Below are 14,747 nucleotides of genomic sequence, written 5' to 3'. Positions count from 1 at the left end.
ATCAGCGTTTATTCCATGCAGTTGTTTGCTTTGATTTTATTCTTCCTGGATCCCATTGCACTGTACACTGAATAATACAGGAAACTGTCAGGATTGGTTGATCATAATGCCATTCAAGAGGAGAAGGAAGAGGTGGAGAAATGAGAGAGTAACAAAGAAAGAGATGTAGAGATGTAGAGATGTTGGGTACATGGGGAGAGGTGAATGACGTTTACAGCTAATGACACTTACACAGAAACTCAGGTAACTGGTATTTTAGAGAGAGAGAGAGAGAGAGAGAGAGAGAGAAATCACTGCACAGTTGGTAGAGTGATACAATTATCTGCTCTGCAGAAATGTACCTCAGATGTACGACATGATTATGTCTCTATAAAACCTGAACTGCTGTTAAAACCTAGTTGTACAGAACTGCCGCTGAACCCCAAGCTGCCGTTTTAATCTCTGATGATAATCCCTGTCAAGACAAAACGTCTTCATGAACACTTCTGTTGAATCTTTCTGTTGAGCCTTGACATAAAGCCAAGAGCGTAATCCAACCAAGAAGTCTCAATACATTTACAAGCAGTTTTGCATTTTAGTGTAAAGTTGAATATGGGCTCCAGACAGGGTAACTGGTAGACCATACTGACAAACCATGATAGCATTTGGAGGTACGGGTTAGCTTAGCATTGTGTAACAGTGTTTACACCTTGGTTTTAGATGAAAGATACAGTTGGTGAATGATGAGTAATACCCAGAGGATTAGATGTATGAAAGACTACCATGAAAAGTTCCCAACAGCTGCCTGTTGATTCTCAAAGGAGACAGATACTACAAGAGAGATATTCAGGTTCTTAGACCCATACCTCAGAATGATTAACAGATACCATAATTAGTAGTATACCAATACGTTTTGCCACCTCTCATCACAATCAATTCCTTTTAGTTGTGCTTTCTTTAAAAAAAAGAAAAGAAAAAACTTATTAGGAGAAATTAAAAAGACAAGACAACCCATTTTAAAGCTGCCTGAAATTAAAAAAGAAATCTAAACTTGCCAGGTCATCCATAATAAATTACTTCAAAAATCATGTAGGCCAGCTACAAAAAAAAAGAGAGAAAGATTAAATTAAATTAAAACATTTCAACAATCGTACTTGACAGGATTTTTGCCGGTAAGACATTGTTATTCACTCATAACATATCGGTCTGATTCCGATCATACGGTTTTCCACACGTAAACACAAGAAGGTGGGCTCCAACCGCCTATCAGGGCTGACTGGTGTAATACCACAGATGATCCTTCAGTTATGTTTTGATAACGTAATTTACAGACCATTTCACACCAGTCATCTGATCAGTGACCGTGGTCCACAGTTTTGACCCAGGTCATAATAAAGGTCGGCAGATATAACAGGTTATAACAACATTAATAGATGGTTTATACACAGGAGGAGCTAACACTGAGATATGGTTGCGAACACAACCAAGAGCAACGATCCTGTGCTCTGTGGTCTTGTCTCTGGCTTAATATTCCTTGCTGTAAATTTGAGCCATCTCGATACATTTCTATTACATATGACGTTCAACTTCAACCCTGACTGGCTATCTAAACGTATGAATATTAACATGAATACTAACATTGAAACGCAGGGGTAAAAATGCTTCAAGTGTTCATAGTTACGTAAGATGCAGTATCCCTTTCTCATAGAGGATGACACAATGAAGGATGATTGCTATGATTAACTCTGAACAGAATCATTCTGATCGTATCTGACAACTGACCTTCTAAATTATAAAAAAAAAAAAAAAGGAATGAAGCCAGTTTTGTAACACACTATATAACACAAGGCGAAAATCATCCTTTGTAGCTGTCTCCATCTAGTGGACATCATATTGCTAAAACCTAGAAGAACAGCAACTATTCCCTCTACCCTCAACTAAAGACCTGAGCATTAAACCAGCAAAGGCTACTTTAAGATATTGGCGTCATTTACAAACTAAACTACTCACAGTTTTAAAAATATAGTTATCTAAAAAGCTGTTTTGTCACCAACTGCACCTGCACTGCGTCTGTCCAGCCTGCTGGACAATCCTGAGCAAACGACCCACTTTCACCTGAGTGTGAACCTGCATTATTGCTGTTTCATTAACTACAACATGGAACATAGTCTGGTGCCTGTACTGTACCTCAGATTTTTCCTCTGACTCTAAAAACACTCCGTTCGCACCCTATGATGCACAGGCACCCATGTCCTACTCACGAGTCACGACCCTGCTGAAAAAGTGGAACAAACAAGGGAGACGTGAGGGCTGGATGGAACTGCTTGAAGGGATACTGCACCTCCATAACTACCCTACGTCTACTGGACCTCTCTGTCTACTATCAATGATGAGGCAAAAGACACGCTATCTTGAAGACTTGGTCAGTTAATATGAGAACATACAACATTGGTCCAGTCTGGTCTCTCACTGAGCTTCTCTGAGAACAACCCTGAGGTGGGATATAGGCTACCGTAAATACCCTAGTAGATGGTGCATGTTAATAAACACTGATATATTTAACACTTGGTCATGATGTCTGATTCAATTCACTCCTATGCGAGGCTTCTCTTGAATGATGAGGATGAGGCTCGGTGGCGCGGAGGAAGAGGAGGATCGTTCCGGCCTCCGCTTGCGTCCGCGTGTCCTGCAGACTCATGCAGTCTTCTGGCAGTCTTGCATTGCGAGGCAAACAGACATGCTTGGATGGGTCTGCTGCAGGGATCCAATGAGACACGTACTGTAAGATGGTTGGGAAATGAAAGGTGTGTGTGTGTGTGTGTGTGGGGGGGGGGGCTGGGGGGGCGCTGTTCATGCTGGTGTTTAAACCGTATTCCTCCCTGTCTCCTGACGCCAGGGCCTTGTTGTGTAAACTCATGATAAAGCAGGTAGGCTGTAGTAGTAATAGTAGTAGTAGTCAGAGAGACGGTGCTGGTTGGTGGGGGTCTCTGTGTCTGGCGTAGTCGGCGGCATGTTTTTAAATGCCTGTTAAATCCTGTTGTCCTGTTTTAGAATACTTACGGTACTGATTTGCCACAGTCTGAGGGACCAGCACCTGACACTCATAACAACGACAACGCTGCCTTGCACTTTAACCCCCACTGGTCAGCTTATTGTCTCTGGCGGATCCAAGCTGCGCTGCATCCTCATCATCTTCATCGTTCTTCATCATCACCACGCTATATTTTACAATGTGTGTGTGTGTGTGTGTGTGTATCTGGTTTGTTGTTTGTTTTTGTTCATCTTTAAGTTTTACAGAGTTCCAGATTTTTTTTTTTTTCCCCTCAAAACTCAGACAAAAATAAATTATGAATGTTACACGATCTACTGTACAATATCATTCAAAAGGGATCCCTGCCTTAGGTTGCCTGGATGGATGAGTCAGGGTGGGGGTTGCTGGGAGCTGTAGTCCTAGGGGGAGAGGAGAAGGGCTGGGAGGAGGAGCTACTGCAGGGGCGTTGCTATGGGGAGGGGTCTGTATACAGGGGCGTTGCTATGGGGAAGGGTCTGTATACAGGGGCGTTGCTATGGGGAGGGGTCTGTATACAGTGGGGTCTTCTTATTGCCGTTGTTCCTGCAGGGGGGGGTCCGGGGGATGTTCCAGGCCAAGGGGTGTGTGTGTGTGGGGGGGGGGGGGTTCACCAGGAGGAGGGGGCGCAGGGCTTGTTGTTCCTAATGGTGGCGTCGGAACACTCCGCCTCTGAGGAGTCACAGTCCGATTCCCCAAAGTGCAGCGGGTTCTGGAGGGACAGAGAGGGGCCCGTCAGTACATGTCATGTCAAAGGCTGTCAATGGGCTGCTGGGTGTACTACACTGAAACTAACCGCCTCCAGCGTTTAAAGAGGAAGGTCCTCATCGGAGGTGACAGTCGTAACGACATTCAAATTCATTGGGAAGAGACGATAAGGGCAGTCTTGGCAGATTTTAATTCTGTTTATGTGGCGATCTGATTATGTCATGTTGCTGAGCCTTCCTTCATGTCAGTTTAAATAAATATTCTAACCATCACAAACACGAACTATGACCTTCATACATCATCATGACCCTATAGGGCTATTACAGCATATCAACAACAACAACAACAACCACCACCACAACAACAACAACAACAACAACAACAACAACAGCAACAGCAACAGCGGGCGCCCTGACCTCGTAGCCGTGCTCGTCTGAACACAGCTTGCCCAGGGAGATCTGGGTCTTGACCCGGCGGACAGCGCACTCCTTGTCAGACAGGCCGTCGGACTGGGTGGAGATGTCGATGGGGATGTCGGGGGTCCGGGACAGCAGGTCGTCCAGCTGCTCCTCCTGGCTGGTGCTCAGCCGCTCCAGGGGGCCGCTGTGGGAGTGGTCGCTGGTGTTGCCCTCCTCCCCGTCAGACACCGACAGGTTCTCTGAGCTGAAGGTGGAGTAGGACTGGAAACTCCTCATGCAGCGGTGAGGTCTGGGGGGGAGGGAGAGGAAGTGTGAAATTAGTTTTCTCCATGCACTGTAAACTGATTTGAGCACCTTGTGGGAAAGCTCTAAATCAGAGGCATTTATCATCATTATAAGTAAAGAATCTGGTAAAAATCCTATTTTCTGTTTTTGAGCTCGTCTCTCCAGATGGCTCGTACACGTCCCTGGAGGACGCGGGGAACATGAATACATGAAAGGCTGCCTTTTACCTCTGTCTCCTTGGAAACTCCACCTCACTGTCCACCTCCCCCTCCTCCTCTTCAGAAGACTCATCTCCAGCCTGGGAGGAGAGGAGCAATTACAACTGTTAGTCCATTATCAACCTTTCACTGCTCCTCCCACACACACTCTACCAGCTTATACACACACACACACGCACACACACATAAACATACAGTACACACACGCAAACAAACATACAGTACACACACATCACATTTTAACAGTCAGTCAGCCATTACATTAAAAGGGGCTACAAGGTAAACAGTTTGACCATCTAATAAAAGATTTCTCCATTTCTGCCAGGGTGGTTTGTCAGAGGTAAACACTACTCTGGGGGCCAGCTGCATCCCTCCCTCCCTGGACTGCCTGCTCCCTCCCTGCACCCCTCCCTCCCTGGACTGCCTGCTCCCTCCCTGCTCCCTCCCTGTACTCCCTGCTCCCACCCCTCCCTGCTCCCTCCCTGGACTGCCTGCTCCCTCCCTGTACTGCCTGCTCCCTCCCTCCCTGCTCCCTCCCTGGACTCCCTGCTCCCTCCCTGGACTCCCTGCTCCCTCCCTGGACTGCCTGCTCCCTCCCTCCCTGGACTCCCTGCTCCCTCCCTGGACTCCCTGCTCCCTCCCTGGACTGCCTGCTCCCTCCCTCCCTGGACTGCCTGCTCCCTCCCTGTACTGCCTGCTCCCTCCCTCCCTGTACTCCCTGCTCCCTCCCTGCTCCCTCCCTGTACTCCCTGCTCCCTCCCTGGACTCCCTGCTCCCTCCCTGGACTGCCTGCTCCCTCCCTGCTCCCTCCCTGGACTGCCTGCTCCCTCCCTGCTCCCTCCCTGGACTCCCTGCTCCCTCCCTGCTCCCTCCCTGGACTGCCTGCTCCCTCCCTGCTCCCTCCCTGGACTCCCTGCTCCCTCCCTGGACTCCCTGCTCCCTCCCTGCTCCCTCCCTGGACTCCCTGCTCCCTCCCTGCTCCCGTACCTTCCTGAGTGGCCTCAGGGTGCGGGGCAACCCAGAGGGTAAGGTGTTCCGCAGGGCCTCCGTCCCCTGCTGCTCCCCCTTCAGCCGGGCCTCCCCGTCCGACACCGGGTCTGGTTCCCGGGGTGTGGTGGTGGCTGTGGCGGCGGGGGGGGGCGGGCTCCCTTCACAGGTGCTGAGCAGGGAGTAGCTGGGCAACACCGGGTGGCTGGGGGCCGAGGGGGTGTCGGTGCAGTGCAGGCAGCCGGGGAAGGGGTGGGCCTGGCAGCAGGGGCACAGCGGCCCGGGCCCGGAGGTCGTGCCCCGCTGGCGTGAGTCGGCGTCCATCGCCGTGGTGATGATGTCGGGGTCGGGGCCGGACACGCGGCGGTGCAGGTGGTCCGTCTGGGGGCTGCGCAGGGGCGCGGCGGGGCCGAAGTAGCGCAGGTTGTTGGCACAGTTGGCCACGGCGTTCTCCCGGCCCTTCAGCGGGAGGAGGGGGCCCTCTGGTGGCGGGTGGTGGTGGTGGTGGTAGTGCTGCTGTAGGGGCTGTTCCTCCTCCGCCCCCGCCCCAGGCTTGCCCAGGACCCCCGGGAAGTCGTTGTGGCTGCCCTTGCTGTTGGCCCGGCGGTGGCGAGGCTTGCTGCGGTACCGGGCCTTCCCAGGAGGGGTCGCCACCTTGGGGCTGCCGGAGAGGGGGGAGGGGGCGGGGAGCGCCTCCAGACTGGGGATGCCATCGGAGCGAAGGAGGTCTGGCCTATAAGGGGCACACAGAGGTCAGAGGTCAATGTGTGGGGCACTAACGCATGAAAACCACTCCTATCCACACAATGTCAACACCCACTAGGCCATGGGTGTCAAACTCATTCCACAGAGGGCCGAGTGTCTACAGGTTTTTGCTCTTTCATCAATCTACTTGATTGATGAATTAAGGTCACTAATTAGTATGGAACTCCCCTCACCTGGTTGACAAGGTCTTAATTGAAAGGAAAAACCAAAAGCCTGCTGACACTCAGCAGCCTGACACTCGGCCCTCCATGGAATGAGTTTGACACCTGTGCACTAGACAGAGGGACGCTGAGGGAAGCGCTGTGATTCTATTACGGTAGAGGCAGCGTGAACTCTGACCTTTTGGGCGGGGGCATCCCAGGTTTGTGGGACATGCTCCCCTTCTTCTTGATGAGCTTCTCCACGGCGTTGGGCCGGACGATGGGTCTGACCAGGTGGCGTTTATAGTTGCCCGGGTACTTCTTCTCCACCGCCTGCTCCCTCCTGAACAGAACGGGGGTGGCATTAGGACTGATACATAGTTTAGGAAATATTGATACACCTTATCTTAATCACACTTGTTGTTTTTTTTACAGGTTATCATAACACTCTCATTAACGAGACCATTGTGGGTCTCTGTGGCTCAGTTGGTAGAGCATGGCGCTAACATCGCTTAGGTTGTGGGTTCGTTTCCCGCTGGGACCATATATACTGAAAAATGTATGCACTCACTGCAATGTAAGTCGCTTTGGATAAAAGCGTCAGCTAAATGGCATATATATATATATATATATATATATATATTAAAAAAAACATGACATAAGGAAAACGGTAACTCATTCGTTATTAGGGGAGAGGAAACACTGTGGTAGTTGAAGAGAAAGTCCTGCTGTTGGAGCGAGCCATTACAGAACGGGTCAGAAAACAGGGAAAAAAGCAATTGTATGCCAAAAAAAAAAGAAAAAAAGAAAAATGAGATGCCAAATCTGTCTGAGACAGGCTTGTCTCCCCAGAGTCCTGCCTCGGTCGCTCTGTAAGTGGCTTAGGGCTGACACAGATAGGAGACGTCTGGAGACCGCTCTCAGATAGACTAGCGGCAAATCGCCTATTGTTCTACGAGAACAATATAAAACCTGAAATAGAACTGGAACAGAATTTAAATGTGCTTGCTGGAGATCTGGTAACTATCATTTCTAGCGTAGGCTGGGAGACGCTAGTCTGGCTGCAGGTCAGCATGAGTTGTGGCTGACTCCTCTGACAGAAAATACCACATTCTAAACAGTGACTGACTGATTGATTGATTGATTAGTTTGCTTGTTTACATACTTCATCAGCTCCTTCTCTCTGACCTCCAGCTGCAGCATGATGGCGCTCAGCTCCATGTACAGGTTATTGGCTCTCTCCAGCTTCCTCTCGTAGTGCTCCCTGATGTCTAGAGCATGTCTGTGGGTGGGGTGGGGTGGGGTGGGGGGGGGTCACATTCAATTAGATTAAACACAACTTTATGGATCCGTCTACAAAGGGCAATTAAGGTCCTAGATAATGGTTGTTGGGTTCCAGATAATAATAATAATAATCCTCAACATAAAAAAACATAAAACACAAACATAACATTAAACCAATACATAACTACAATATATAACAGATTAAAATACACGCTTAACACACAAACATACTGTATGTACATGGTGAGACAGACACAAATTACAATGTACTGGACAGGATAATCTGCACAGAGAGTTTTTCTGAGGCTTCTCCTTCTTTTTGTCTCTCTCTCTCTCTCACCGTAGCTCATCCCTCCTGCGTTTGATCAGCTCCTCGTCCAGCCGGTGGATGCAGGTTCCTTCACTCTTGATCTTCTCAAAATGCTTCTTCACCTCTTCCCGCCACTCCGCCTGTCTCACACACACACACACACGGCTGTTATGATAGGAGCTAAGTACCTGGAATTCAGTCTCACTATCTGAAGCATGCGTTGGTTAAAGTGCTCACCTGAGACTTGAAGTAGGTCTCCTGAGGGGTGCCCAGGATGTCTGCCGAGGCGATGTCCAGGTGCAGCAGGATCTGGCGGAATGACGGCCTGTTCCTGGGCTTGCCTTGCCTGGGGGGAGAGGGAGAGGACACACACACACACACACACACACACACACACACACACACACACACGAGCAGAGAGAGAGGGGGAGGGAATAAAGAAGAGTGCACGGAGAGAGGGAGGAGCGAGAGAACGAAATTTATTACCCTGTTTATTACCCTTAATCCATTTGGACCACACAGGCAGACATGCAATTGAATTCAGGAAGTGTATATCAAATCCACTTAGAGGAGCTTAAAGAGAAGGCACGCCCTCTGACCCCGCGGGGGCCCTCATTTGAGGTATTTCTCTCTCTGCAGAGTCTCTGGAGGACCGGTCATATCTCACCATGTCTGCTTCATGAGGATCTTGAATCCGTCGGGGCAGGTGGACGGCACGGGGAGGTGCAGGCTATTGCTGCCCACGCCCCAGATGATGGCCGAGGAGTCCACGTCTTTATAAGGGATCTCCCCCGTCAGCAGCTCCCAGAGCACCACCCCAAACGACCTGGGGAACCCAAGCAGGGGTTACAAATGCTTCACTGGGGGGCGCTTAGTGGCGTAGCACACTAACGCGCTTACCACGTAATCGCAAGGTTCCCGGTTCGATTCCGACCCTCGACCTATCTTGCATGTCATCCCTCCTCTCTCTCCCATCCATCCTTCCTGTCATTCTCTACTGTCTCTATCCCAATAAAGCAGAAATGCGCTGTCTAACTGCTAGCTTTTCGATAGCATAGCTGGTGAACATCGGGTATCTGAGGAGACGGTCGAGTGTGTCGGCAAGCCAGAGGTCGCAAGTTCGAGGCTCGGTCGGAGCAAGTCGAACTGCGGGGCGACTGTTTGCACCAACCTGACGTCTGATTCACCACCACCAAAGTTCTAGTCTTATCATCTATGAATAAACAGGAATACGTCTTTTTGTATCATAAAACTCTTTATCAATCCAGCTGTCTGATGGCTGATGAGGAGCGTTTTCCTCCTGATTATGGGTTATGGGTTATTTTCCTGCTCACCAGATGTCGACTTTCTCAGACACAGGCTCGTTGCGGATCACCTCCGGGGCCATCCAGGCCACCGTACCCGCAAACGACATCTTGGTGCTCTTGTCGCTGAGCTCCTTGGACGTCCCGAAGTCAGAGATCTTCACGGCGTCGTTGTAGGTGACCAGAACACTGAGCAGGAAGTAGAGGGACACGACAGGAAATCAAACATCGAAGGGGGGGTCAGACGGTATTTATTTTTTATTTTTAAAGGAACAATGCATAAAAACCCCCACAAAAAAACTAAAACATAACGCGATTAATTCTTTTTTTATTTTTTATTTTTTTTTATAAACGTGCCCCTTAAACCCTAACCACGAATACAACCTAAAAAAACAAACAATGATTGTTTTCTCATCACATAGAGGGTTAGGGTTAGGGTTAGTGATGGTGATGAGTGGGACAGACGTGTCTTTGTGTGTGAACGATTCTGCTGCTCAGGGACTCACACAGCGTTCTGCTGACTAACAGTTCAGCCCTGACGCAGCACAACGCCAAAGGACATTGATTAGAGAGATGTGATCAGAGCAGGAAGGAACCAGAGGCTGAACAGGCTTTACATTAAACCAGCTCAGTGCTCCACAAGCCAGTATGTCTCACTGTAGACCTACACAGTGTTATTTGTATTTTGGATGCTGCATTGTCAAGGAACCGAGCCCAAGAATGTTACTCCCTGCACTCGTGTACGAGACGTACCAATAAACTTGAAACTTGTTAAAAATCCATGTATCTGACTGTGTGTTGAGCACAGCGGTATGTCTTAGCGTTCACTACTGAACGAGCCAGTGTGTCTAGGACAGTCAGCCTACACAGGGTTAAAAAGCCATTCATCTGACTGGCGTTTGCTTTGCTGAGGTCTGCAGCTTGGCTTGAAGTGCCTGATGGAGAACATCTCCTGGTAGCAGAACAAGCCTCTTTACATCACCATGCTGCACAAGGGAAACAGAGGTGGGTAGACCACACAGTGACGCTGGCACAGTCCACACCTAGATACACTTGTGGGCGGATTCCAAATGAAACAGTGCAGTTCTTGTGTGTGGGGGCAAAATTGGTGGTTCCACGAGAGAGGGAGGGGGAGGGAGAGAGAGAGAGAGAGAGAGAGAGAGAGAGAGGGGGGGGGAGAGAGAGAGAGAGAAAGGAGAAGGGGGGGGGAGAGAGAGAGAGAGAGAGAGAGAGAGAGAGAGAGGGGGGAAAGAGAGAGAGAGGGGGGAAAGAGAGAGATGGGGGGGAGAGAAGCAGAGTAGAGTAGAGCGAAGTTGAACATCTTAAATCATCCCCGAGGGGCGATAAGCTTTTCAGCAGGCACTCAAAAACACATCCACCCATCAACATTCATACATAAATAAAGATACACATAAACACAAACAAAACATGCCAAAGGACATCGTTCAGTCCGTTACAGAACATCATCACTTCCGACTACAAAAAGGTTTGAAGGCAGTTGTTCAGATCACAAAGGGTTAGGGTTAGAGGACCTCATCAGCCACTCACTTGGGGGACTTGAGGTCTCTGTGGATGATCTTGTGCAGGTGCAGGTAGTTCATGCCGCTGGCGATTCCTGAGGCCCAGTCCACCAGCAGACTGGGCGTGACCTTGCGGCCGGCCCTGAGGACCTCATACAGCTGGCCCTGGGCACAGTACTCCATGAGGATGCAGTAGCAGGGGGCCTGGGTGCACACACCCCTACGGGGGACAAAACACAAACACACATTAGAGACAGACTTTTGGATTGGAATTTTAATGTAATGTAATGTAATGTATGTAGGCATGTATGCCATTTAGCTGACGCTTTTATCCAAAGCGGCTTACATTGCAGTAAGTGCATAACGTTTTTCAGTATATATGGTCCCAGCAGGAATTGACTGATTTGCATACACACGATAACAAAGAGGACAGGCAAAATGAAGAGCACATTACTGAGAGGTCCCTTTTTTTTTTTTTTTTTACCAACAGGAAAATGTCTGTCGTTGACATTCTGAAATGTAAGATCAAAGATAAGTAAGCTTTGTGTGAGCCAGGTCGTACAGCACGAGGCAAAGTGTCTCACAGGACCGCCGTCCTGTTTCTGAAGCATGAGGCAGACTGAGAATGCCAGTCTGTCGCAGGGCCTTACCCCCGATCCATCTCCCTCGTGCTGAGTGCCAAGCCTGCAGGCATCAGGGTCACATTGCTAACGTATGACTAAGCGGGGGATCAAACCCCCAACTTTCCGGTCTCAGGGCTAACTGAGTCAAAATGTCTGAAATATCGGGTAGATCAATTTAAATAAAGCTCCTAAAACTGCAGAAAGCTATAATTTAATGACTTATTCAGTAATAACATGTTTATCAGCCCTAACAATCAACGTACACAAGGTTGCGTCACCCCAAGACCACGTCAGGTCTGTTTCAACGTCCGACCCAAACTCAACCAAATGTTTATACCAGGTTTAACTCATTCAGCGCCGAGGGTGAATAAAGTCGCCCAAATGGTCAACATTCTAGAGTGCCAAGGGAGACTAGAGTCCCCAAAAATGCATAAATGACAATGCTTCATTTTGTAGCCAATCAGAGTGTTGTTGCTAGGTAAACACCACATAGAACACTTGGAACACTCTAGGTGGGGAGTGTTCCGGAACTCTTTGGCAGTTGGTGGGTTAGGAGCACGTGTGAGGGACACTGGGAGCAGCAGCGGGAGACCTACTTGAAGCCGATGATGTTGGGGTGCTTGAGTTTGCGCAGGTGTTTAATGTCCGTCTCCTTCTGCTCCCGCACCTTCTTGATGGCCACCTCCTCACCGCGGTACTTCCCCAGGAAGACGGCCCCCTGCGCCCCGCTGCCCAGCCACTGCAGCTCGGAGATCTCCTCGAACGGAACTTCCCACAAGTCTGCACCGCCAACAATCACACAGGGCCACAAACAGTATTACTGTTATGATTTTCGTTAAAAAATAATAATTATAAAAAAAAAAAAGGTTTTTTGGGCATTTCTGCTTTATTGGGATAGAGACCGTAGAGACTGACAGGAAGGACCGGGGAGAGAGAGGGGGGATGACATGCAGGATATGTCGAGGGTCGGTAATCGAACCAGGAACCTTGCGATTATGTGGTAAGGGTGTTAGTGTGTCAACTTTTTGAAGTCTTTGAGATACAATCTCTTTGACGAGGAAAGCCTGAATGCTAACATTGTCTCACTCAGCCTACCGACAGACGGTATGGGCTGTATAATACATATATGACTGTATAATACATATATGAATTGAATAAACAGATACACGCTGGAACTGCCACACTCCTACAGCAGTCTGGTATCGGTCCAAGCTGCGCATCAACTCGTTAAACTAAGGGCCTGGTTTGGGGACGCCACAAATATTCGGAACAGTCAAAACACGAGACACATTTCCCGGCTCCACCCTTGATGGTATGCACATGTGTTTTCCGACCGCAATGGTGAATGCCAGGGCAAGATATCTCAGAGGGGCAGCAACATGCTGTGGACGGGCACGGCCAGTTGACCAGACTACAAGGACAAACTCATTTGTGTCTAACCACAACGCATGGTGCAACAAGAACTTCACCCTTACCCCCAATTCAATCTGACAGCTGCATTCAGTGTGAGTAGCAGCAAGGGTCATGTTGACATGATGCTAGCTAGGATAACACAGTTAGCTTAGCCCCACCCTGGCATAGGCACAGCATCTACAGGATATTAGCATTAAACACAGTTAGCTTAGCCCCACCCTGGCCGTAGGTTCAGTACAGTATAGTACCTTGTTGTTGCAGCTTGTATTCCGTGGAGTAGGTCTTCCCTATGATGTTCCAGACAGGCCTCAGACACCCAAACAGCCCCTCCAGGAACCCCCCACCCCCGGTCCCTGCCCTGTGAAAGTGCAGCTTGATGTCGTCGTGGGGGTGGTTGTGTGTGCCGCCCTCCATGTGGTTGTGCATCGGACAGAGGCCCTCTCTGGTGCCCTCCTCCCCACCGCTGCCACAGCCCCCCTGGCCGCAGGAGGCCGGAGACTCAGCCTCCTCCTGCTCGTGCTCCTGGAGCTGCAGCACGCTGTTGTCAAAGTGTCTCTGCTCACGGGTGGAGTCCTCGCTCAGAGCCGTGATGGGGGGGCTGGTGCCCCCCAGGACCGCCGCCTCCTCCTCAGGCCCCGGGGGCTGCAGCAGGGTGCTTTGGAGGGGAACAGAGAGGTGGGTCGGGGGGGCCAGGTCCGTGATGATCTGCAGGGGTAGAGGGGAGGGCGGGCCCTGGGGGTTGGGTGTGCTGGGGTTGGCTTTCTTGATGGCGTCCCCTACGACGGTCAGCTTCAGCTCCTCCTTCAGCTTGCCCACCAGCAGGCCGGGGCAGGACGTCCACGAGAGCACCTCGGGGGAGCTACCCATGATGCCGTGCGGTGCATGGGCCGCCCGCGGACGTAGAGGGAGGGAGCGTTAGGCGGGCCGCTCCTAACACACAGGTTTAGATGAACTCCGGTAGTCACCTGAGGAGAGGGGGAGAGAGAGAGAGAGAGAGAGAGAGGTTAGCACAAACCTTGAGGACAGGAGAGGTGGCGAACCATGAAGTGGTTGGGTAACGGTGTTAAAAGATGGTTTGGTGGACCACACTCGCATGACAAGTGATGAGTAACCTCCTCTGAGACCCAACAAATCTGCATTAGCTCCCTGAGCTAACACCCAGGCTTTAGCTTGGCAGGCTAACACAGTTCAAACCCGGCCAGTGAAACTGTGACATTGGTGTTATGTACTCTATACATACCCTAACGACTTGGTAAGCAGGCTCCCCCGCGGATATGAAAACATGGTTAATACATCCTGTCACTCCCCCACAGAGAGACGCAAGCCCTTCATTTCCTCTCTCATGGATCTGGGATTGGGAGAGCAGCTTATATTAATGATGATTATGTTTTAACCATGCTGGGTAAACTCCACAGAGAGAGAGAGAGAGAGAGAGAGAGAAAGCAGGAGATATATACAGTAGATAGAGAGTGAGAGAAAGAGTGAAACTGAAATCAAAGGTAAAGATAGATAGATAGAGAGAGAGAGAGAGAGAGAGAGATGGAAAGATTCCGGGAATCAGTAGCTCCTGAGTCTGAGTATACAGGGTTTACTGTGTCCTCTGTGCAAGCCAGGGATTAAGCCTGCCTGAGTATTAGGAGATCTGAGAGCTAAACATCTGGCACACACGCACACACACACACACACACACACACACACACACACACACACACACACACACACACA

General features: G+C 49.8%; 1 protein-coding gene across 1 annotated transcript in view; it reads right to left on the bottom strand.

Moving 5' to 3' along the window:
* Nucleotides 1-11: 11 nt before the first annotated feature.
* Nucleotides 12-14,747, bottom strand: part of map3k13 (mitogen-activated protein kinase kinase kinase 13) — a 35,218-nt gene continuing 20,482 nt past the window's right edge. Inside the window, exons 2-14 of the mRNA XM_083682360.1 lie at nt 13,271-13,987; nt 12,206-12,389; nt 11,015-11,206; nt 9,497-9,655; nt 8,830-8,988; nt 8,400-8,508; nt 8,193-8,302; nt 7,734-7,850; nt 6,768-6,911; nt 5,664-6,396; nt 4,686-4,756; nt 4,171-4,462; nt 12-3,758 (exon numbers count right to left, since the gene is read on the bottom strand). Of these exons, the coding sequence (XP_083538486.1) occupies nt 3,657-3,758; nt 4,171-4,462; nt 4,686-4,756; nt 5,664-6,396; nt 6,768-6,911; nt 7,734-7,850; nt 8,193-8,302; nt 8,400-8,508; nt 8,830-8,988; nt 9,497-9,655; nt 11,015-11,206; nt 12,206-12,389; nt 13,271-13,889 (2,991 nt within the window). The 5' untranslated portion in view covers nt 13,890-13,987 and the 3' untranslated portion in view covers nt 12-3,656. The remainder of the gene's footprint in view (nt 3,759-4,170; nt 4,463-4,685; nt 4,757-5,663; nt 6,397-6,767; nt 6,912-7,733; nt 7,851-8,192; nt 8,303-8,399; nt 8,509-8,829; nt 8,989-9,496; nt 9,656-11,014; nt 11,207-12,205; nt 12,390-13,270; nt 13,988-14,747) is intronic.

This window comes from Argentina silus (genome assembly GCF_951799395.1).
Source record: "Argentina silus genome assembly, chromosome: 12".
Lineage (NCBI taxonomy): Eukaryota > Metazoa > Chordata > Actinopteri > Argentiniformes > Argentinidae > Argentina > Argentina silus.
Note: the sequence above shows the minus strand (reverse complement) of the source record. Positions and strands in the feature narration are given on the sequence as shown.